At 33.9% G+C, this 24152-nt stretch overlaps 1 protein-coding gene across 2 annotated transcripts in view; it reads right to left on the bottom strand.

Moving 5' to 3' along the window:
• The window catches only part of Alpha-catr (alpha-catenin related), a 157765-nt gene extending 135528 nt beyond the window's left edge, over positions 1–22237 (bottom strand). For both annotated transcript variants that reach the window (XM_078178267.1, XM_078178266.1), the window contains exon 1: positions 22151–22237. In XM_078178267.1, coding sequence (XP_078034393.1) covers positions 22151–22237 — 87 coding nt within the window. The remainder of the gene's footprint in view (positions 1–22150) is intronic.
• Positions 22238–24152: the final 1915 nt, after the last annotated feature.

The following is a 24152-nucleotide window of genomic DNA, read 5'->3' as shown; positions in this document are numbered from 1 at the left end:
TCCATTCTTTGCGTTTATTGTTTTAATCTTTCAAGTGTGTAAAATGTTATGTCAGAGCGATGTTTCGAAGTTCGAGCAGTTTGGGATTGAGGATGAAGTTTAAAATATCTTACTTTATCAAGAAGTTAAGTTACTTAGAAAGTTGTTTAAGATTTCTCTTGAAACTATATCTTCCAACCTGGCTGTCGAGAAGTCTGAGCAATTATGCACTCGTTGCATTTTCAATTCTATGGAAATATTCTGCAGAGAGAATCTTAAAATATAGTGTCTGATTTCTTTGATATATCAATTGCTTAACTTTTTAAAGCATTTAAAGTTAATTTCTTTGAATAAAAAGTAGCGAAGTTTTTTTGTTAAACTGTAGCCATTTTTGCAGTGATTAATGAAATAGTTTCTAATTCCTAGTTTATGAATTTATAATAGTTTCTACTTCCTACTTTATAAATTTATAATAGTTTCTAATTTCTAGTTTATGAGTTTATAATAGTTTCTAGTTTCTTGTTTATAAATCAACTAAGTTGTTTTTATTTGTACGTCTCAGTTCTCCTCATTTTGTAAGATTTTAACATTTGAACAATTCAGAAACGGAGCTGAAACTGATATTTATATTCTTTTAGAAAGATTACATTTTTATTCATTAATTATCCATAAAAAAATTTCAACTATGTTTGAACGACTCAGGGTGGCATCCACCCTCAAAGGCAAAGTTTAATAAAGCTAACACGATGCCATACAAATATTTGTTACGATGAGATTTATTTCAGAGATATTATAATAACGTTCAATTTTTTAAACAGAACCATCCCGTTTGTACCTGTTAAAAAAGTGCTGACCCTATTTAAAAAATGAAGATAACCTCAAAATATATAGAAAAATAATACGAAACAAACATCTCTATGATTTCATATAAATTCCATTGAATCATTCACCTTTCTTCTAAGACATTGAACGTATCTATAAAAATATCGACGATATTTGAGGTGCAAACGATTGATGGCACACCCAGTATATCCGTCGACCTACGTGGGATCGCCCTAAACGATTCGTGCTTCTGCAAGCTTCGATCCACAGCCGCCCGCCGCGAACCTTTTCTTCGGCTGATATAATAAAGCGAATTCCGGACAATTGTGGGACGTCACGAATACGCTCGCATTTCCATCGGGCGTTCCTTCCGCCGGCCATTTTTTCACGAAATATGGACAGAGGACTCTGTGCACAGCACCGCTAGAAATAGAACAGCTAAATATCTTTGCCAGAATTCAGCGGGAAGAAAAATCGCCGAGGAAAAAGGCGTCGGAGGTCGGAAGTACGAGCAAAAACAAGTATCGGTAAAATGCAGATTTTATGCATTTACGAAAAATATGAGAAGATACTGAACACTTTTAAATATTTCAAAAATACTATTGTAGTACTGCCTACTCAATAAAATGATTATGCATCTTTCAGTTAATGAAGACAATTTTTATTTTGAATATATGTTTGTAGTATTGCGATACTTGTATCGTGGGTTTTAAAGGATGTTTGCTAAAGTTATTACACAAATTAAAAGAAAATGAATAAGAAACAAAATTGTAAGTAAATATACTTTCCGAAAACTTGTGGTTGATAATGCTTAGGTGATAGTATTGAGTATAAAGTAAATAAATAATCCTTCTATGATTTAACGTGTAGACGAGAACATGATTTAGTTACCAAAAATTTTAACTAACCCTAAACGATCAATGTACTTTATGTCATGTTTGTTATATAATTATTAATATGAAAGTGAAAATTGCAAAGTCAAAGTCGTTTGTTCTCATATTGCCATTTTCTATCTTTGACATTTTCTTTCACGTGTATTCTCCCACGACTGAAAATAAAGCTGAAATGTCACGCCGTAGAAGTTCTATACACGGTTCATTAAAAAGTTATAGCAAAACTATGAAAACCGTGGGACAAGGTGATACTCTTTCCTTCACAAGGAAAATCGCTCAACTTGAAAGATCCGATTTTAATGCAACTTTTCCGTGTAGGTAGAGTTTAACGAAGTATGCATAGAACAAGTTTTTCGGTGGAAAATCACTTCGGCAAGTTGAAATCGCCCTCTACGAGTTCTCGCGCTCTCTTATCGAAACGTTGTAATGGTTTTGGTATCGAGGGAAACTTTAAACAAACCAATTATTCGGTCTTCGATATTCTATCATCGTTTTTCGGTGCAATCTGTCGCGCGAAACTTTCGAGCGGAACATATTTCTTGTCATTTTGCAAGCAATTTTAACGTGGAACGCATTTATAATTCCGCTCTAACCGAGAAACGTAGGTGAATAGACCTCTGTCAATACCTTTTTTCCCATGAACGGTTCTCTTTGTGCTCAAACGACTACGCTTTTGCGTGACGTTTCATTCAATTTACATTTCTCGGCGCATAAATGCCATTTTCTATTGTACGAGAGAAACGGACGACCGTTTTCTACAAAATAATTAAAGTATCAACGACAGGAGAGCATATTGTTCGCAGACTTTATCTGAATTTGTAATAGACATGTACCTGCATCCTAGTAAATTGCATCTTCAATTGTAAAATATGTTACATTTTAAATTTACCATACACAATTTAGATTTACCATATATTTAATATATAAAAAAATAAATCAAATCAAAATAATAGAATAAAATGTCTGATTCGTGTTAAGAGATTTTTAGGTTTATATTTAACATTCAATTTGAAATTACAAAACATTAGACCATTGCAGTTCATTCTATCGCATATATAATTATTCTATCATATAGTAATAAATTATAAATAAACTGTGGATCATTGTGCAAAATAGAAATTATCGAAGGCACTTTTAAGCAACGAGAATTAAATGAAACTGGATATCATTTTTTAATAATTATAGTAAGTTCAGAATAATATATTTGAGATCTTGTCGCAAATCCCTCTCTCGTCTAGTGGCAATTTACATATTTTCTTAAATTTTTTATTTTGTAAGTGCTGTTTACTTACAAGGAAAGATGAAGTAGCGAAGCATATAAAGTATACTATTTCAAAGTTTAAAATTTCTGCTTTAAAATGGAATAGAAGAACAATGGAATTGAATGCCATTCTATTTTACCATGAATCCTTTCAACAGATTGGAAAGAAACTACGTTAAATTCGATCTATTCAATTTTACACAATCTGACCTCTTCGCGCTGAAAGCCATTTTAACTGCAAATCCAAAACAGTATTTCTATTTTTTATCGCATTTTATATGTATTAAGCTACATACAACAGTTGCACTTTTAACACTCACCAAGTGATTTTGTAACATGATATAACAATTTCTAGTGGTCTCTTTCTTAGAAATATAATCTTATTGAATTATATATTAACAAAGGCTATCAACAATTAATAGCATTATTGTTCGAATAATTTTACATTCTCCGAATAATTTACTCGATTTAATATTTACTTGGAATAAATAAGAAATTATTCGAATGAATATTTAATTCGTATAAATACAAAATTGTTCGAATGAATATTTAATTATTATAGATAAAGAACTATTCGAATAAATAGTTAATTCCAATAGATAAAAAATTATTCGAATGAACAATTTCAGTAAATAAAGAATTATTCGAATGAATATCTAATTGCAATAAATAAGGAATTGTCAGAACAAATCAAGAGAATAATTTTATTGAATAGAATGCTCGACAGAAAGTATTTATTCGGATAAAGTATTTATTCCAAACAATAATCAACTCTGATCTGGACCCAACATATTTCATATTCGGAAAACGACGTACGCCCCTCTATAACAAATATCTACAAAAAGCAACCCTTCCAAGGAAAATCGCATTCCACCGTTTTCGATGTTATTTTGCACGTAGATTCATGCTCTCCCGGAGTGCACTTTAGGCAACTGGTTGCGGTTGCTCTTTGAAGTGGATTTTCGTCCGTCTTATCTTGATGATTTCGCTGCACGCGTTCCCGACTAGGTGCGAACTTTTTAACGGAACGATGCGAGATAGACATTCCCGGGCGAAAGACAACAGTATAGTCAACGCGATACCATGAACGCGCGACACCGGCGCTTTCATATTATCCCGGGGATTTTCCCCGTACCTTTCCCGAATCCAGATCGCACGGAATCCGACGCGACATGAAATTTTTACGTGTTGCCCACTTAAGATGCGCTGGGAAATACAGCTCCGCTATTACGCTCGCCGCGAACGGTTACAGATATCAGCAATTTATGCAGCGCCGTTGTCAGCATGACGGAGAACAATAAAACCGAAACCGGGGGATTTCCGCGGAACGAGCTAGGCGCTTTAAATTGAAATTTTCCGAGTTTGCTGTTAATGGATTAATGGGCTCGACGAAGCATATTACAAAGCTTTCAATGTAATTGCCGCGTGATCATGGACCGTTTAAAGTATTTTCCGACGCTGAGAGCATCGCGAAGGACTGACATTTTTCAATCACTCCGATGCTCGACGGTTGAACCAGTGATTGGTTAAATTGTTACTACCGAAATCTTTCATTTTCAATTAATAACTCTATTATAGAGTAATTAATAACTCTATTATAGAGTTAGGTGTAATACTTAGTAAAGTCTGAGCAGATCATAAATATGGAACTTATTTTAATGGCCGGTTTTTTAATATCACGTTATTTATCTTATTAAAATTATTCAAGGCAAAAACGTGTATCTACGCATTTCCTGTTTATTGCAATCGGCGCACAGCATTTTAATTTTACATAAAAATCCGCAATTTAATTATTATAACAGAGTTTATCCGTATTATTATTATTATTATTACGCTAATCGATAAAAAGGCCAACAGATTTAAAATTAACCAACGCGCTTTAATAATTCTTAAACTCGGTGCTGCGAAGGAAATCAAAATAGAATACTCGATCGGTGAATACTCGATTTAGCGGACGTTTCTTAATCGAGGTCGGCTCCGGGAGAAGTTGCGACAAATTTCAGTAGAAATGGAATTTCACAAAGAGCAGAGATAGCAGACAAATCGGCGCACGAAGGAACGAGACCACTGCGGCGGAGACCACATTCGAGATAAAGCAAATAAGGGTGATATATATTCTTGGGAAATATACACCCACGATCTGAAATTATCTCACGAGCAACATTATGAATAATTTTGGTAAACGTGGTTCCTTCGGCGAAGCCTTTTTCTTGCCATAAATTTAATTGTACATTTTTTAACAAGACTGAAAACCGATACCAATCTTCACGTTTGTGTGCGTAATAAAATTATGAAATATAAGAACAATATTCCATGCAGGAAGAATATAATTTAATGTATTTATTAGAACAAATAGAAACATAATGAATATATTTATAAAGGAAAAAATTCGACATATTTACGTCTTTTTATTGTAAAGAGTCCATGAAGATAAATTATAATGTTAAGAAATAGGAAGTTCCATAGTGTTCTTAGTGTAAAATTAATAAATTCATAACCATGCAGCTATAAATGATAAAACATTTAATGTACCTACAAACAATATAGATAATTTGAGAAAGAAAATGTAGAAGAAAGCGACGTTAATGGGTTCTCGGTTATCAATTGTAAAGAGCCCAGGAAGTTCATCGGATCTGTAAACCTGATAACTAACGTGTTAACACGAGAAAAACAAACTCATAAATCTATGTCCTGACATTGCGTGAGATTTCGTGATAAGTTAATTGCCGCGGAGAATGGAATTACGGAAAGTGTCATGACAGAGCCCGAACCATTTGCCACCCTTAAAGAATATATTAATATGGTATCTAATAATTTCACTCAGGTGAAACACTCTATTGCTCAAATCATATTTATTTTACTTTATTTTTGTATCGGAAAAATTAGAAGATTATTTAGAGGTATTATTACTGATATATTATTACAAATTATATAAATGCAAGAATAGTTTAATCAGGCTAATTCACTCATTGATCGTCACATTTAGGTGTATTTTGACTCAGTAACCGGAGGAAAAATATTTTGTTTAAAAACCTTTATTGCTAAATAAAGGTTACACCATTAATAAGGTTACACCGTAATAATTTACACCACTTGTTGTTTATTTGAATCATTTAGCTTAGGTATAATTATTATAGGTATATAATAATTATAACAAGTATAATTATTATAAATAATATATAGTATATTATTTATAGTATAAATTATTTACCTAAGCTAAATAATTTAAATAAACAACAAATCGTCTAAATTATTTTTCGAGCGCAGTGATAACCGTTAAATACAGAGACTCTATTCGACCGAAGATACCATAAGGTTGATTGAACTAGGCTTCACAGTGTCGTCGGATAGATCGGCGGTCAATATTAGTTTGTTCGATGGCTCCTGACATATTTACCTTCTATGTAAACGAAGAATATCTTCGTTGCATATATTACATTCGGGCTATTTGCCGACATCTGTATGCACAGAACTTCAAAAGCCAGACGTATTAAATCCACATTGTACTCGAAAGAAAAATGTCCGTCTTGGGAATAACGAGTTGAGAATACCATTTTTGGTTTTCATTTCTCTATTTAGAATAACTGTATAATTATAACAACGTAGTAATTATGGTAAGTTAAGAAATGACGCTAAAGTTCATAATTAAGAATAGAACAAATATATCATATTTTAGACTGAATTTTGAAAGTAAAAATAAATGTAATGAATCATTGATAACGTAGATTGTATATTAAAATAATTTCATTTCGTTGTGTAGTAATTACAATATTAATATTACAAGAGATATTCTTATGGCAACAATAAGAATATATTCTTACATTAATTCTAAGGATATAATATATATTATTAACGTATAAATAATATTATACATTATAATATATATTAATAACATATATAGTAATATATTAGTGTTGGAAATTTGTTATAGCTTTGAAAAGATATAATATACAATATATTATATTCTGCTCTGTAAGCATCCCATATTAAGTAATTTTATTTTTCAGCAACAAAATACTATCTTTTGAACGTCTAAAATTATTTAAATAATTATGAACGATACGAAATGCTATCCATAACAAATAATAATTAAGTACGATAAATGAAATAAAAATTGATTAAAGTTGGCTTAGCATCATGTACGATTATTTGATAGTTAATGAACACAGTGGATAATAGAAAGAAATTATAGAAAACAATTAATATTATTATAGTTCTTTACATAAAACAGTAATAGCATAAGAAAATAATTCAGTCGCCTAATCACGAATTTAATTATATTTACGAAATCCGTATGCGTGCACCAAATATTTCGAGTTCTTATTTTTTCGAAGGAAGTGACCACATGTAGTCGAATTAGTTTCGCAATAGACTTTCATCTAGTTACACCGCCAGCAGGAACTAATGAAAGGTCTGTGAGTGATCCTCTCATCGTAACGACGAAACACGTCATCGAAGTTAATTCGGACGATGCGGCATGAATGCGACAAAGACGTAAATTGCTCGGAGGCTTCCTAATGAAATGACGTGTAATTCAATATCCTGTTACAACTACCTATTCTATAAATTCCGCCCTTTATGTAATTTGCCGAAAGCAGTGTTCGACAAGGTAAAATAATCTATTACGGAACACGTAGGCAAGGGGGTATAAGGCTACCATTGATCTTGTTACAACTGAAAAGCGTTATTGTTGGATATTGATACTGATGTTCGATGAATTGATATCTCTAGGTAACGTAATGAATTTTGAAAGATTTACTTAAGACGATTAAAAATTAATGCGAGTAGAATAGTAACGTATGAGCCTATTATGGAATAATAACATGTGTACCTATTATGGAACACCGTTTCCTTAAATTTACGTGTTCCCGTGTATAAAAATCGTAGAATGGAAAAATTGAAGCACGCAACGTGGAACAGTATGTTATTGTTCAGAAACGTCCGTGTTATAATAAATTTTTGCTTACAATTTATTGTGAAATAACAAAATTTGTAACTTGGTGACTGAATCATTTTCCTATGCTATTACTGTTTTATGTAGTGAACTATAATAATAAATTTATAAAGAACAAAGTTAAAAAATATTATTAGAATTTTTACATAAACTTTCATACGACTTATCTACTTGTTATTTTACTGTTTATGGTACTGTTTCAAAGAGAGATCATAATTGAGTGATATATCACAACATAGCATAATGGAGCCGGTTACTATGGAATGATTAATTGCTGTGCCTTTCGTTCGTTTACGGACATAATTAACTTTATATATAGCAAAGAAGACGTAACAATGACTTTTTCAAATATTCGATAAGTGTAAAATTAATTATTAATACAAGATACAGCAATTAGTCATTCCACAGTATTTTTACCATAGGAAAAACCGTGGAATGATTATACGATCACTTTAGATGCTCGTCAAACACTCTGAAACGTGACAATCGTTCTGCAAAAACACTCGGTCAAGTGTAAAAAAATATGAATCTAATAAAAGCGTGACAAAATGCTGATGAAAATCGATGGAAGATTTTAATAGATCCTCGAGACTAGAGAGTTCTTCAACTGCACCGAAATCATTTTGAAGATGTATATTTCATCTCCATTCCAGATTCGATTTTTTTTCAACGAGGAAATTCGCATAACGGTTCATGGAAATTTCAAGCTGTTCGGAAAACTTGGAAATAAGCGTCGAGAGCCCTCATGTTTCAACAATTATTGGTATTGTTATTTCGATAATTGTACAGTCACATTCGAATAACTTGTTCATGTACAAAAAATAAAAAATTGTTCGTGTGAGACAAGAAGAATAGTTCAAATAAATAGATAATGAATAGCTCGAATAAATAGGTAATGAATAGCTTGAATAAACAGATAATGAATAGCACGAATAAATAAATAATGAATAGATATTATTCCAAAAATTGTGATTATTAGAAATAAAGTAATATATTTCGTTCAATAAATTTCTAACTATTTCATCGAAAAAGACACATTTTTGTTTCTAATAATATTGACAGAACACAGTTAAATTTAACACTAAGCCTACCAAATCCATCAAACTGTCAAATTTCACATTTTCTATTTTAAAGTCCTTGAAAATACAATACTTCTTCACAGGAAATAATTTAATCAATTCCTTTATCCAAAAATACATTGCAAGAAAAATCGTAGAAGCATTATTCGTCTATAGTTCATCTTAAATTTACGGAAAAGCAACAGATCTATCAACGACTAATGACGAATCGCTATTAGCATGAGCGGTCAATCAAGAGCGAAGTTTTCCAGCACTGTGGATAAAGATCCACACAATTCCCTAAGGTCGAAACAACTTCGCCCGTGATCCTTTAATAACGCTCACCCATCGACTTAAAATTCCCGGAGGGTCTGAGTTTTAGTGACTTTGCCCGGAATCTTAAGGGCGGCAGCATTTCGGGGTCGTAGATTACAGTTCACTGCGCGCACTTGTCAGGAAAAGTTCTATCTTCCAGGCATCGCAGTCGTAGTAACGGTTGAACGATCGAAATTACGTTCAGTCACGTCCCAGAAAAAAATGAACCCTTTTTTACCCAGTAAAACGTGAACCCCTCTTTTTCCCCAGTAAAACATAAACCCGTTTTTACCCAGTAAAACATAAACCCCTCTTTGCCCAGTAAAACATAAAAAAATTTTTACCTAGTAAAAACGCTATGCTTTTGTATTGCAAGATATTTTCCCTCCAAAAGTCAATGGAAATATTAATTTATTCTTTTATAGAATCAAATATAGAACTTATAATTTCTATAGTTTTTTAAATAACATTTACTTGAAATTGTTTTACCCCATGAATTCACATTATATTCGAGGCGGTTTCAAAATAAAATAGCTTGCATCGTTTTAATTGGTTCATCATATATATCGCTACTGGTATATAATTTTTGACTATACATTAATCATGTATTACTTTCCTGTTCATTAATATTGTTGTCGCGTATAATTTTTCTAAAGATTCACATGAATTGTAGTCATTTTCTATAGAGAGTTGCAATAATACGGATTTTAATAGTAGGCGATACTCTGTTACAAAACACGAAACATGCGATACTTATGTTCATAGTTATACATAAGAATTAGATCAAGAATTGATTAATTATTTATTAAACTACGGCGAAAATAAGTAGATGGAATTTAACCATTTGCACTCGAGTGGTGACTCTAAGGCACCACTAAAATTATTCTATTTCATTCTAAAATAATTTTTGCAACAATAAGGTTTAGATTTAAAAAATTGTCAAGTAGCAAAACTGTTGGTAGGAGTCACAAGAATAAATTTTGTATGCATAAAAATTTATTTTGTTAAATAGAATGGAAATACCACGAACCAGAAAAATTATTTCCAATTTACAGGTAAAATGGCTCCGAGTGCAAAGGGTTAAAGCAGTGAACTGATTAAAAGAAACTAAAAACGTTGACGCATTTCTTTGAAATTGTTACAGTAGATAAAGAAAGTAAAATCATTTTGCTTGGTTTATACGTTCTGCAATTGCAATTCATGGCGACAAATCTTATTTTGAACGAAGATCAGAAGTCTAATAATTAATATTAGAATAGATATGTCTCTATAGGTATAAAGTGAGATTGAAGATCGATGAATTCAAGAGAATGAACTACTGCAGCGAAGTTAAATATTTGCAACATTCGAGCAGTTTTCTTTCGTAATTACACAAACGAAAATTTTAATTACAAAGAGAGGTCACGGATTTCAGGTCACCGATTTCCACGGAATTGTTTTTGGACAATCCAAACTAAAACTCATTTGAGTTATGTTGGAGTGTTCGTATGAATTGGACATTATTTATGAAGATATTTAATGTTTAAAATTCATCGGACTAAACGTTCTATATAAATATCAAAACAATGGCGAATATATAATATAAATATCAACACAATATTACAATTGCAAATATATAATATAAATATTACAAACGATATTGCAATGGCTATTTATATAACATGTGAAACCACAAATTCGAAAATCAGGTTTGATTCTTTCTCGCTGTAATATTTTCTTTTCCTCTTTATTTTTTACAGGAAATTTTTATAAACTTTATTTTAACACGGCTACGCCAACATGCCGTGGCGCTCCTTTATTTTGTTGCGGATGCTAAGCATAAAGAAAAAAATGTAACCGTGGAAAAGAATCGAAACCCACGACCTCTCGGATTTCTGGGCCAATACGTTACCCAAATAGCCATTCCAATATCGTAGAATTTGTTCCTTCTTTTCGATAGCTATACACAGTATTCGGTCCGACGAATTTCAAACACTAAATATCTTCACAAATAATACCAATTTAAACAAACGCTCGAACATGGCTCAAATGATTTTCAATCTGGATTCGCCAAAAGAAATTTTACTGAAATCGGTGACCCGAAGTCCGTGATCTCTCCTTGTTCGATATCAGAATATTGTTCAACAATATTGCAACACATAACTAAATATGATAGCTATAAAATACAACGTAAAGAAACTCATACCGAAACTCAGTAGAATTGAGCGAAATATGTGTCGTGATCGAGGAAATGTTCGACAGGAAGCAGATTTTTGAAATCCACTTTCCTTGGTCAGGCGTAAAATTTTTATTTTACATTTTCGATCTATTTTTTACGAGAAATCGTTCTCGCCCCAGTTGCATAGCAAGTAGAATATGAAAATTTATGTAGATCGACTTATACATATAAGCAGATTTGGAAAAATTCTACGAAATCGTCTCTTAAATCATGTATTAAAGTATACATTCAGTTATATTGTAGTCTTCTATTTTATACTTTATATTTATTGTACTTTTTTATTTTATACTATATATTTACTGTAGTCTATTATTTTATAATATACATTAACTATATATTTACCATAATTTTTTATTTTATCGTTCCTCGAAACTGTGATAAAATATATCAATTTCAACGATACGATTTCTTTCGCCTTACTGTCGAAATAATTGCTGCATTCGAACCGCACTTGAGAACGTGCGATTTTATTGGAAACGACAAAATATTTGGATACAATTTGACACCACGAAGACCCATTTATCGGTCGCAATTTCCCATTTACAGTCGAGGACAGACACTGCGGAAGTCAGGCCATAGTCAGCGATCGTAACATGCCAGTAATGGATCAGTGTGGGGTTAGGTCGAAGATCGAGGTTAATTGAAGTGTTCAAGTGCGCCACTCGAGGAATTCTCAGTAGATATTGCTGGTTTACGAGCGTGTCGCCGTCATGGCTGCCGTCATCACTTGGACTTTTCTTTTTTTACCGAAGCTACACTTTTTTCTTACAAATTTTTACTCTGTGCTGGGGGTGTACATTAGAGCAAACGGAACACAAAACTTCAATGGAGAGCGTATTTTTGTCCGATTAGACTCATAGATTATTGTTATTTATCGAGTATAATTATTATTATGCAACGAGTATAATTTTTGTTATGTAACGAGTAGAGTTAATATTATTTCCCGAGCTTAAATATTATTGTTTCTGAAAATAAATATTTTATTTTCTCGTTTCTGATAAATAATTCAAACTTTCGCCTAATTCAACAGATATCTTGACAAAAATTAGTTATAGTTTTGTTAGAAAGATATATCGCTCGAGTAGTTAACCCTTTGCACTCGAGTTATTTGACCATTTTATTTAATCACTATTTCAACCATTAAAATTGTTGTAAGACGTTTCAAAATTATTTTTATAGATATCGCCGAAGTTTAAATAATTCTTGAAAGTGTAACTGTAATATAAGTCACGAGACTCAATATCAAATACATAGAATGAATTTTGTTATATAAAATAGAGATACTAGAAGTCAGAAATATTATTTTAGATTTGCAATTAAAATACCTTGAGTGCAAAAGATTAACTATTCACGTGTTGCTGCAAAATGTGTAGAACCGAAGATCTGAATATATAAACAAATTATAATACTTAATTGCACTTGAAGACATCTAATTTAATTATTGTTTCACAGATTCTATAAAGTACTCTCTTTAAATAGTCTCTTTCTTTCAATCTAGAATGTTTTCATCTCATATACTTCAATTCGCAGTAGAAATTATATAATGTAACAGTTTTTAGTAACACTTCAACCAGTCTAAAATGTATAATAGATTGCAAATTGTATCGAAATATCTCAACCAGAGACGACAATATTAATGCTATTTTTAGAACAGGGAGACGTTGAGTTGGAATACATCAACTCGTACTTCGAAGAATTTATAATAATTCCAGATGTACGTTTATTATCAAATTTGCGAAAATACTCGAACAGAATCTCCGCCGGAACTGTCGAAAGTATTTCACTTGGATGTAATCTGGAAATACCAAGGACATTCCGAATGCGCATAAATTAAACTACAGTTCTATCTACTGCAGCGGTTTCTCGAATATTCTGGGGAAGATATCTTTACGAATCGGGTGTAAGGAGCAGCTATACGCGACATTTCAGAAAATATTTCCTGTCGCAGTTACGGAATACGTAGTTTAAGCTAGGTTCCATCTGACCCAGAAATGAGCATAGACAAAAATGAAGGTATCAACCTTTGGGCAAGAGCCCGACCACCCTTTCGACGATGTTTACGACGATTTCTAGTTGTATTTGTCAATTTTTCAACGATACATTCCTGAACATGTAAACCTCTAGAGCAACAACAAAGTTTTTAATTCAATTACCAGAAATTGAATAATTAAGTAATAATTGAAATATAGTTTATAAAATATTGAATTATACACGTGTATTTAAAATACACTCGAAATAGCTGTCTATAGTTCGAAACGTTGAGACAATGTTCATTTATGGGTTAAATGGCCGTGCGTGATTTACAAATGGAAAATCTATGTCAATATCATGACAGCTCGTTTGGCTCCTAATTTGCACTTACGGCTAACAGCGGTTGATGGGTAGGCCACAGTCATTAATCTTAACGCATCGATGATATCAGGGCGTGAGGCCGAACGGTGACCGAGTATTAATTAAAGTGTGAGAGGAAACTGCTTACATGTTACTGAATTAGCATTAACGATGGTTACCGAAGAAATACGAATAATTATGAATTTGTCAATAGCGATACTAAAGATTTTTAACAACCTCCCAAATTATATGGATTTTTAGCGAGAGATAATAAAATCTATTCTACGTGAAAAAAGTTTAGTTTCTTCAGCGAAAACTTTAGTAACTAAATATGTACAAAGGAGAGAATGTTAATATTCATTTTCGTAGTTTAAGTATTCATTTTTGTGGTACGTACTTATATAATTTACGAGAAATACTAATGTTTGCGATTTATGGGAATAATAATAACTCGCAGACTGAAATTACCTTCAGTCAGTATTAATTAAATTCTGTTTAACTTTGTAATAAATATATAAAATTATGTTAATAATATTTTGCATTTAAATTTGACACGAATGTGGAACTGACGTTAGTTTTAACTGTCTCATACATTGTTATCGATAAATAATTGATCCGGAAATTTACATTTATGCTTCTGCGTATAGAAATATTTTAATTACCGATAGTTCATGATGAATATTTAAGCTAATTTATGGACGTTGCCTTAAGGTAATGTAGATATTTATAGAAGCGAAATTCTTATGCTTTCATTGGTAATTTATGTGAAATTAATATAATAGAAAACGAGAAAGTAATAGATGTTAAACACAAGATTTAAATTAATTCATTATTTCTAAGTGTGTTGAAATTAGGTATTACCTTTGTGTTCACAATATGTAATTTTTGCAATAAAATTATATATTTAGTGCCAACAAAAACCATTCTGCTTATAATAGATTCCTATTAAAAAATAGGCTAGAATTAATATAGTCTATAAAAATAATTTCTTCCATCGAATTAAATGTACGACTGCCTATTGTAAATAATCAATATTTAAAGAACATCTTAACATTTTACTTTTAAGCTATTTGTCAATTACTTGTCCATTGCTACTAAAAATCATTAAAATTGAGAATATATTAATAAGCTCCATTTTAAGTAAGGACTTTTTTAAGAAAACGTCTTCAAATTTAAATATTACAATTATCGAGCTCTGAAAGCGAGTAATATATATGTTTTTAAAAATCACGAAACAACATTTACATCATATTGCACGATTTTGACTGAATGAATACTATTATATATGAATAAATAAATAAATAATATTGTATTACTATACTATTACTAATAAAACTAAATACTTTCCAAAAAGAAGTGAACATATCCATTAATTGCCTATACAAAATTTTTTTCAAGTAAATGTAAACAATGGTAAATTCAGGAAACACGAGGGTAAACAAAGGGAAACCAAGGTGAATAAACTAAAAACAAGGTAAACAAAGAAAACCCGAAGTAAACAAAGGGAAAACAAGGTAACCAAAGAAAACCCGAGGTAAACAAAGAAAAAACACGGTAAACAAAGGAAAATCAAGGTACACCAAGGAAAAGAAAGTTAAATCGAAGTAAACCAAGAAAAAAAGAGGAAATCTAAGGTAAACAAAGGAAAACCGAGGTAAACGAAGGCAAACCAAGGAAAACAAAGGAAAATCAAGGCTAATGAAGACAAACCAAGGAACGCATAGGTAAACCAAGTTAAACCAAGATAAATCAAAGTAAATAAAAGTAAACCCAGCTAAACCAATTTAAATCGTGATAAATCAAGGTAAACCAAGTTAATCCAAGGTAAACTAAGTTCAACCAAGATAAACTAAGATAAACCAAGTTGAACCAAGATAAACTAAGGTAAACCAATTTGAACCAAGTTAAACCAAGGTAAACCAAGTTAAACTAAGGCAAACGAAGCTAAACCAAAGTAAACCGCTGTAAATTATTTAATCGCATTTCGTTGACGCTTTAATCTTCCAGCGAGAGTCATTAAGCCCTCCGACAACGGTGCACCACTCGGTCAACGTCAACAGTGTGAAACAACGAGTACTTTGAACGCGGAAGGTTGAAGAAACCAGGCTTGGAAACGGAACGATAGCGGTCTACCAACAAATCGACCGGCCGATGGTCAATAAAACATTGACCGCAACCCGGCCACTCTAAAACCGTGGTGCAGGGAGAGAAGTCTGCGCGAAAGGTGTAGGTCGAAGGTCTCTGTCAGGGAGGGCAAAGGACGGAAAGGGAAAAGGAAAAAGTAAAAGAAGAAAGGTGCTGCGGAAGAAGGAGAGCCAGGGGGGTGGCTAGACGGGGCTCTAACAAGTGGCTGCAGTTCGTAACGATCGCCTTCTCTGCCGTGCAACCAGACACTCGTGCGCGCTTTCTCTATCTAAGAGGTTTAACCAATACACCGGGATTTCGCGTTCTTTCGTGCGCGTACGTGTGCACCGATATCGCGAAACCTCGCTTAACACGGCACAAAGGTTGCCCTGCCCATGATTCTCTTTTGACTTCGAATTATTTTCGCTGGAACACTGGTCCCGGATCGTTTCGCCGGATTCGATTCTGCTTGACCTACCTAACAGGGATGGCCTAGTCATTACGGTAGAACTTCGGTTATCCGATTCAGTCGAGGAATTATCGCTCTACGGATAATGGAACGGTTACTTAGGGCTAGAATAAATCCTCGACGATGTGCTACGACATACCGTCGCGCACCTTAAATTCAAACTATTTGTTTGTGAATCGTAACTTGTTAAGAATGACGAATGTAGGTGACAGTGGAGACTTTTGACTAGGTCGAGATCATTTTAACCAATGTATGAGCGAAATACTCACGATAAAAGTGAGAACATTGTCTATTTATAGCTTCAGCTGTTTAGAAGAAGTCTACACTTGAAATATGAATACTTGAAATATGAATACTTGAATACGAATCTATCTTTTACTTGTATATAATTTAGAAGAACAGATATGGTAGAACCATAAACGAGCCATAAAACTGAGTACAGAAATATCTGAATCTACAACTAAACGATAACATTCAGCTATGCCTTTCTAAACATTATTTTATGTACAAATATCTGATCAGAGATATTTTGTAATAAAAATCGTGCAGTATCTGCTTGCTATAACAACCTTTAATATTAGGTTAATTTATATTATCTTTATAAAAACGTATTACGAAGATCGAGAAATTAAAGACACAACTTCCAAAATAGTTTATAAATAAAACAGCTAGAATTCTGCACCCTATTTGGGAACCACGGGTGTTTAACGTCTGCAGTTTTTTGTTTTGACACATCAAGGTTAATCGAATAACGTTATAAAAGACCTAATCATATGAGATTACCGAGGATATAAACGTTTATCAAGGTTATGTTTCACGTAACATCGAAAATATATCAGATGCTCCAGATAATCGCTAAGCAACTAAAATCCAAGAAATAGATCAGAATTCTCAAGAAAAAAAGTTGACAATTCGCAAATCAAAATACTCTTGCAAATTTCAAGAGGATTAAAATTTGACGCATGATATACTTTGGCAAACTTGTCATCTTTTTCAACTTTTCAACTTTTCACCGGATCGATACCGGAGTTTAATTAATTTCGCGTTGCATCACGAATGCGTTTAAGAATTTAAGGCTATTTACAACCCTCCGCGTATAACGAATACATTTGACACGGGCCGAAGTGGAGGAATACATGAATATGAAATGCCCCGTGCATTTATGTATGCTGCACGACAAACGTGTACGGAATTTTCAATAAGTGGAAACAATCCCATTGTTGCGTTTCGAACCTGTTTACGTATATCCCTTTGTTCCCGCATTTTTCCTAGGCGAGAGGGACGCTACGTGCGCTTCGAAAATGTCAATACTTTCTGCCTCGAGGTGCCGCGGTCGCATATCTATATCCTTCGACGATATTAATCGACGTACAGCAAAAAAGAATCGCTGAAAATCGATGTAACTCTGTCGATTAAGCCTTTGCCGTACATTAACGAGTCAGACTCGCGATGAAGATTTTTAGCAACAAGCTGTTAGGTATGAATGTTCATCTGTTCCTTTAAGTAGGAATAAAATTTTATTTTCTCGTCACCAATATGTAAACATTCATGTAGACGTGTGCACACATTAAATATAAAATTCCTTTCTCTTTTAAGAATTTAGTGCGATCGAAGAAATTCGAATTATAGCAATTGTAAAGAAAATGGTACGGCAAGGGGTTAAGAATTGTCGGAGTAGATCTCGCCGCCTGTAGAGTAGCCGATCATTGACCGATCCGTCGCCGTCCTTAACGAGACGCGTTGGATATTCAAATGGCCGATCGAAGGTGCTCGAAAGCGACGTAGAAATCGGCGCAATTGATTACTAAATTAAGTGAGTCCTGTGATACAGAGAGAATACCACTCGAACCTATCGGTTTGCACTTCCGCGTTCGCTAACGATGTCTTTTGTGGAGCCGAGCCCCGTATTTAAAGACTATTTCGTACACAAAGTAGCGAGGTCTTCGGGACGGGAAAGATAAAAAGCGATCGTCAACTCGGGTTTCTTTTAAAGACACGTCTGCTTTGAAGCAAGCTTCAAGGAGGAAGCGGGTTACCTCTAATTCGATCAAAGGGGCAGTAACCCCTCCGATATTACTCGCGCTTCGATACTTGTTCTAAAGAGTTCTCAGGTCGAATATTACTTTCTACGGTCTTCGCGTGTGTTACTTTTTAATTATCGCGTATTGGTTCGCATGAATACCGTTTTTTCGAGAGTTAATTATGGAGACAGATTCCCACAGTATCGAACTCCCCTAATTATTAGCAAAAGCAGAAAGTTAAAATTGGTCGTTGGAAATTTTCGTTCGACTCTTATATTTTATAAACCCTATTAATATTCGGTATATTCAATATATCAGAATAAAAATTAATTTCAAAACTTTGTTATAGTTTAGTGTTGTTCGTATGCGACCGGCGCGGCACTCGGCGTGTAACGAACACAAATAGATCGGTTTTATGTTCAAGAGAATACTACCAAGATCCCGCTGAAGTGTCTTTTTATCATCTGTTCATATTTATAGCTGGCTGTTCTATTCAGAGACGAAAGATATCATAACGTTTCAGGATGATCGCTAGAAATAGAGAATACAACCTAGTTCGAAGTACCCGATGTAGACATAAAAATAGATGCAACATGTGCTCAATAATATAAATCATTTCCTTATCATTTGAATATAATATACTCTGTTAGAAATCGATTCGACTGGAAAAAATCAAACAGAAACTGTTTGCTGCCAACCATAAAGCATTTGAATGAATATTGTCATAATGATAATATTAAAATTGTCAGAACGATAAATTATCCCACTATTTTCATTATGTTGCTATCAATAACCTCGTAATATATTCTTAGAAACGAAGTAAATGAGAAACGTAATTTCCGTTCGCCTAAAAAGTCAATCAAGTACAATAGAGACATAATGTCTAATCACCTAAAAAAATCAATCAAATACAATAGAGACATAATATCTAATCACCTACAAAATCAATCAAGAACAATAGAAACATTCTTATGCGCTTGAATATAGTTATAAAAATTTAGTTTCGTTACATTCTTTTGCATCGTTGGAAAGCACAACAGGTAAATTAAATAACGTTGAATTATGGAATTACTATGTGCCTGCATATGTTACTTAAACTACGATTAGAAGATTACGATGAAAAACATGTCGATTTATTTCGTGATTGTCGATGGTTTTCACTATTTTACGAGAATTTAAAAGAACTGGAATCGCGTTGGGCGGTTAGTCTGTTCTCGAATCAGTGGTTTAGTTTAAAAAAGTAGAAACAAAAGCACACGTCACGTGCGCGTCGCGCCATTAATCACACAAGCGGAGGGTTTCTTACAAAACAATGTGCGCCGCTAAACATAACAGGCACTATTTATAGTGTAAATATATTTACATCGCGCGAATTTTCCGCTTAGGCAGCTTTATAAACAAAGTGAACAGCCTGCTCGAACGTATAGTTTTCGCCAAGCCGTTTTATTCGTGTTAGATATATCTACGGATGTAAGAAAAAGACGCTATTATGATACTAAAGAATATATAGTAATATGTAATACAATAATATGTATATTACTATTATGTTATATATATATATTAATATATTATATTATCATATCAATATATTATATTATTATATTAATATATTATATTATTATATTAATATATTACTATTGTATCGAAATTTAGTATTAATTGTCTATGAATTGTTATAAACTGATTTCTTTTTTATTCTATCAAAGTGGCTCATGCTTCATAAAACAAACCTATAGTGAATGAAATCCTTGGAAAAATTAGTTGTTTTAAGAGAAGAGCGTAAATGCCATAATGCTATATACTAAAATGCCATTGAATGAATTATTGAGTGCTATGCAAATTAGAAGAAATATACAGTGGAATCTATTGAAAACAAAACAAATAAACAATATTCATAAGAAGAATTGTTAAGGAGAATTTTTAAAAGAAATTGTTAACATATTCGTCTGCATGACAAAAATTCGTCATTTGTATATCACAGAAAATAATTGATTCTTGTTCCTTTAATTCTAAATACATCGAATTCTAATGTTTATCAAACAGAGATAATTTTAACGAATAATGATATAATTATAATCATCACTGGAAGATATATGATTTTTAACAAATTATTATAGTGTGAAAAAGTGGCGGCATTTTGTGAATGGCGCTGCAAAATATTACCAGGCGAGTATGTGTTAAGAATAATTATTAACAAGAACTATCAAGAAGTATTTTCAAGTAAAGCATACACAATTGAAAGCGACACTTTTTTTTACAACCACAGATGTGTTCGCGGTAGTAGACAAATAGCACGGCGATTCGATTATCCCTTTGTAGTAAATAAACGATATTGAAAAAAAGCAAAAGAACGATCGACGATCACGGTGCAACGAATGCCACCAATAATTAAGATCGCGACCGTTTGTTGACCAGCGCAGTGACGTCGTAACGGTGAGGCGGATTCGCGCACGTTCCACTGAAATATTTTTGACGTTTCAAACGTGTACGTTCAACGCCCCTTGACATTCGCCGCGTGCTTTCGCGTGCGCTTACGTACACACACTCTCGTGCACACACGATTTCGTTGCGCACGTGTTCGCGGTTACACAACAGAAAAATTCGTGGTAACTCTCTGAAAACACGAAATCGACGTCGTAGCACGAAATACACCGGTCACGTGACATCCGGGGAAAAAGTATATACGTAAGTATACATATGCACCACACGGCGAGAGAGAAAGAGCGAGGGCAGAGTAAGAGTAAGAGAGAGAGACGTAGCGTATGTACTCACCGATAGCAAAGATAAAACACGAGAAAAGAAGATAAATGTCGCAAAGGGAACTAGACAGAGCTGGAGAGAGAGAGAGAGAGAGGAGAAAGAAAGAGCAAAATAGAAGAGCATGTGTGTGTGTGTATGTGCGCGCGCGAGAGAGAGAGAGAGAGAAAGAAGAAATACCAAAATATCCGTTCGACTGGGCGCGTGGCAGCTCGGCCGCTCGATGAAACAAAGCACATGCCCGGCGTGAGAACTGTCAAATATCCCGGCGGTTCCTCTCTAAACGAAGGAAAACCACGGAGGCCCGATAAAAGCATTTTTCGTTACAATGGAATCGATATCGATGTAATAGTTGATCCTACACGCGTCTCCACTGTTAAGTAACCCTTAATCCCTCGCGTACACGCTCCTTTCGCATGTGTCTATCCCGCTCTTAAAAGCGACCGGGTCCGATAGTCTGTCTCGGTCGCGTACTGACACGTTTCCCCCCCACCCCTTCTCCATCTTTCTCACTCTCTCTCTCGCTCTCTCCCACTGCTCATCCGTCTGTCTTTCTCTCGCTTCTCCTCCTCCTCCCCCCCTATAGCGTACGCGGCTCTCCACTAGCTGGCTCCCTCTGCCCCTCCCTCTCGCTCTCTCTTTGACGAATATATACATGCACCCGGTTCACGGTACGTACAGGCTGATAGAGACACATGTGCAAACACCACACGCACACCGAGGATCGTGAACGCGAACACAGAGAAGCACGGTGAGTCTATAGAGGTGATGCCGAGTGTCGTGCAACAGAACGTAACGATATCGAGGAAAAGCCGGGGGTAGGAAAACCTTAACCTATCGGCGGCGGTTAAAGGTTAGGAGGGCTGTAAGCGGCTTAAATAAAAAAACGACCGATTGATTAGAGCACAAGAACGTTCTTTTTGTCTGGTTTCCGATTAATTGTCTTACCTGCTTTACTAGTGGGAGTAGTGTCTGTTCTATGCTACGGGTCTTAATCTCTAGGGTGGTTAGGTCTACGGGCTCGGGTGTCGCCATGATTCGAACACAACTCCGCGCTCCGTAGACTCGAACCGAGCCTAGAGAGTTCGTTGCACCCCTCTCGCTTCTCGTGCCTTACCACTACTCCCTCGCAGCGACCGAGCTTTTCCACTTATTTCCCTAGACACCCCTCTGCCCGTGCCGCTGGCCAATCGCAGCGGTTCTGCCGGGCGACGACAGCGACACGCTTCCCCGACGCCAAGATACCCGCACCTTCGACACCCGCTGCCAGATTATCACGCTGCTGCCGAGAGCGCTACGGTGCCATCTCGAAATTCTCATTGTAAACAGATTGATGCCGCTGTTCGGGGTAAATTATTTCGAATACAGAATCTTCTATGTGAATCGATAATTGTATATGGCATAGCTAGAAGCAGAATGCTTTTAATAAACATCATATTTCTCTATTTTTTATGCATTAATACTTTCAACACGTGGAACTGGCAAGTCATAGGCAGACGCGCTTGTTTCCAGATTATCACGCTGCCGCAGACAACACTACAATGCCATCTCGCAATTTTTACTGTTATCAGATTTTTGTGATGCTGCGTGAATTATTTGAAATAATATGTTACCGAATCTTTTGTGCAGCGATTATAGGGCTGTTAACGGTCCTGCGGTACAGCCATTTAAAGAAAAAATAACTTCGGAGGCAGCTTCTTAGATAGGAGTATTCGCAAGAAGTGGAATTGGCAGATCATGATCAGACGCGCCATTAAGTTTCGCTCCATTCGGCGCTATGCTGCCATCTGGAAATTTTGAGTGCAGACAGCTTGATCTACTTTGTTTTAAGTAGTATTATACGAAATATTTTAAGTAGATATGGGAGTGTTCTTGATGCAAGATCAGACATGTAAAATTTTTAAATTAATTTTCTTTAATGCGACACTTCTAACTGAAAGAAATATTTAGCATATATTAATAATATTGTCAGAAGTAATACAACAAACGTGGTATAGGGACAGATCTGACGCCTAATCTATTATTTTATCCCCCAAAAATGGGGTGTCTGTAACCCCGTTACCATTTCTGTGTCGTACTCGTCGTTACCGACATTTCAGAAATGTATGCTTCTTAGTGAGAATCGAGTATTCCATATACCTCATTTATGTCATGATACGTTTTACGATTTGAAGACATTAAGTTATTTCAACTATAGTAACCCTATATCATAGAATAATGAATTAGACTCGTGACAAAAATTAATAACGTCATCCACTAAATATAACTGTTTATTTTCTGAAACTTAATGATTTTTCTATCCATTTGTAATTTTACTTAATCATTAAAAATATAAACATATGGCAAATGCAAATTTTCTTTTTTCGCTTATGAAATTATTAATGACACGAAAGTTCTTATAATTGTAAATCTGAAGAGATTCGCACAATAAGATTAAGATTTTATAGCTTAATGAGTATATATTTATAAAACTAATTACGTTAGTAATAAAAAGTGAGTGCAAGTATAGTATATATACTATACAAATATAGTAATTTAAAAATAGAGCATGACAAATGAAATCAAGGAGTATCGAATTTCCTTTGATATTGTTTTACTTTTACTCATACAGTTTCGTTACTAGTGTGTAGAATTAAAAAAATTATGTGCAACACCTACCTTGTGGAATATAAGAATTAATAATAGCGTTAATAGAACGATTTTTATATTTTCCAACTTTTTATTTTTTGAAATATATGAATCGTGATTTTATATTTTTTTTATTTATAAAGAATTATTTATTTATAAATTACGTGCAAGCACTAAATAAAGGAATATGTTTGTAATTATTCTGAATAGCGAATATTTACTGTATTCGTTTAGGATATTTTTAATGTTGTCTCGGATATTGAATTATTATTATTATAAACTGTTATCAGCTGCGGTCTGGATACTGAAATAAATGGTTAAA

Source organism: Augochlora pura, chromosome 4, assembly GCF_028453695.1.
Source record: "Augochlora pura isolate Apur16 chromosome 4, APUR_v2.2.1, whole genome shotgun sequence".
In the NCBI taxonomy this organism is placed as follows: domain Eukaryota; kingdom Metazoa; phylum Arthropoda; class Insecta; order Hymenoptera; family Halictidae; genus Augochlora; species Augochlora pura.
The sequence above is the reverse complement of the archived record's forward strand: the minus strand, read 5'-3'. Positions and strand labels throughout refer to the sequence as shown.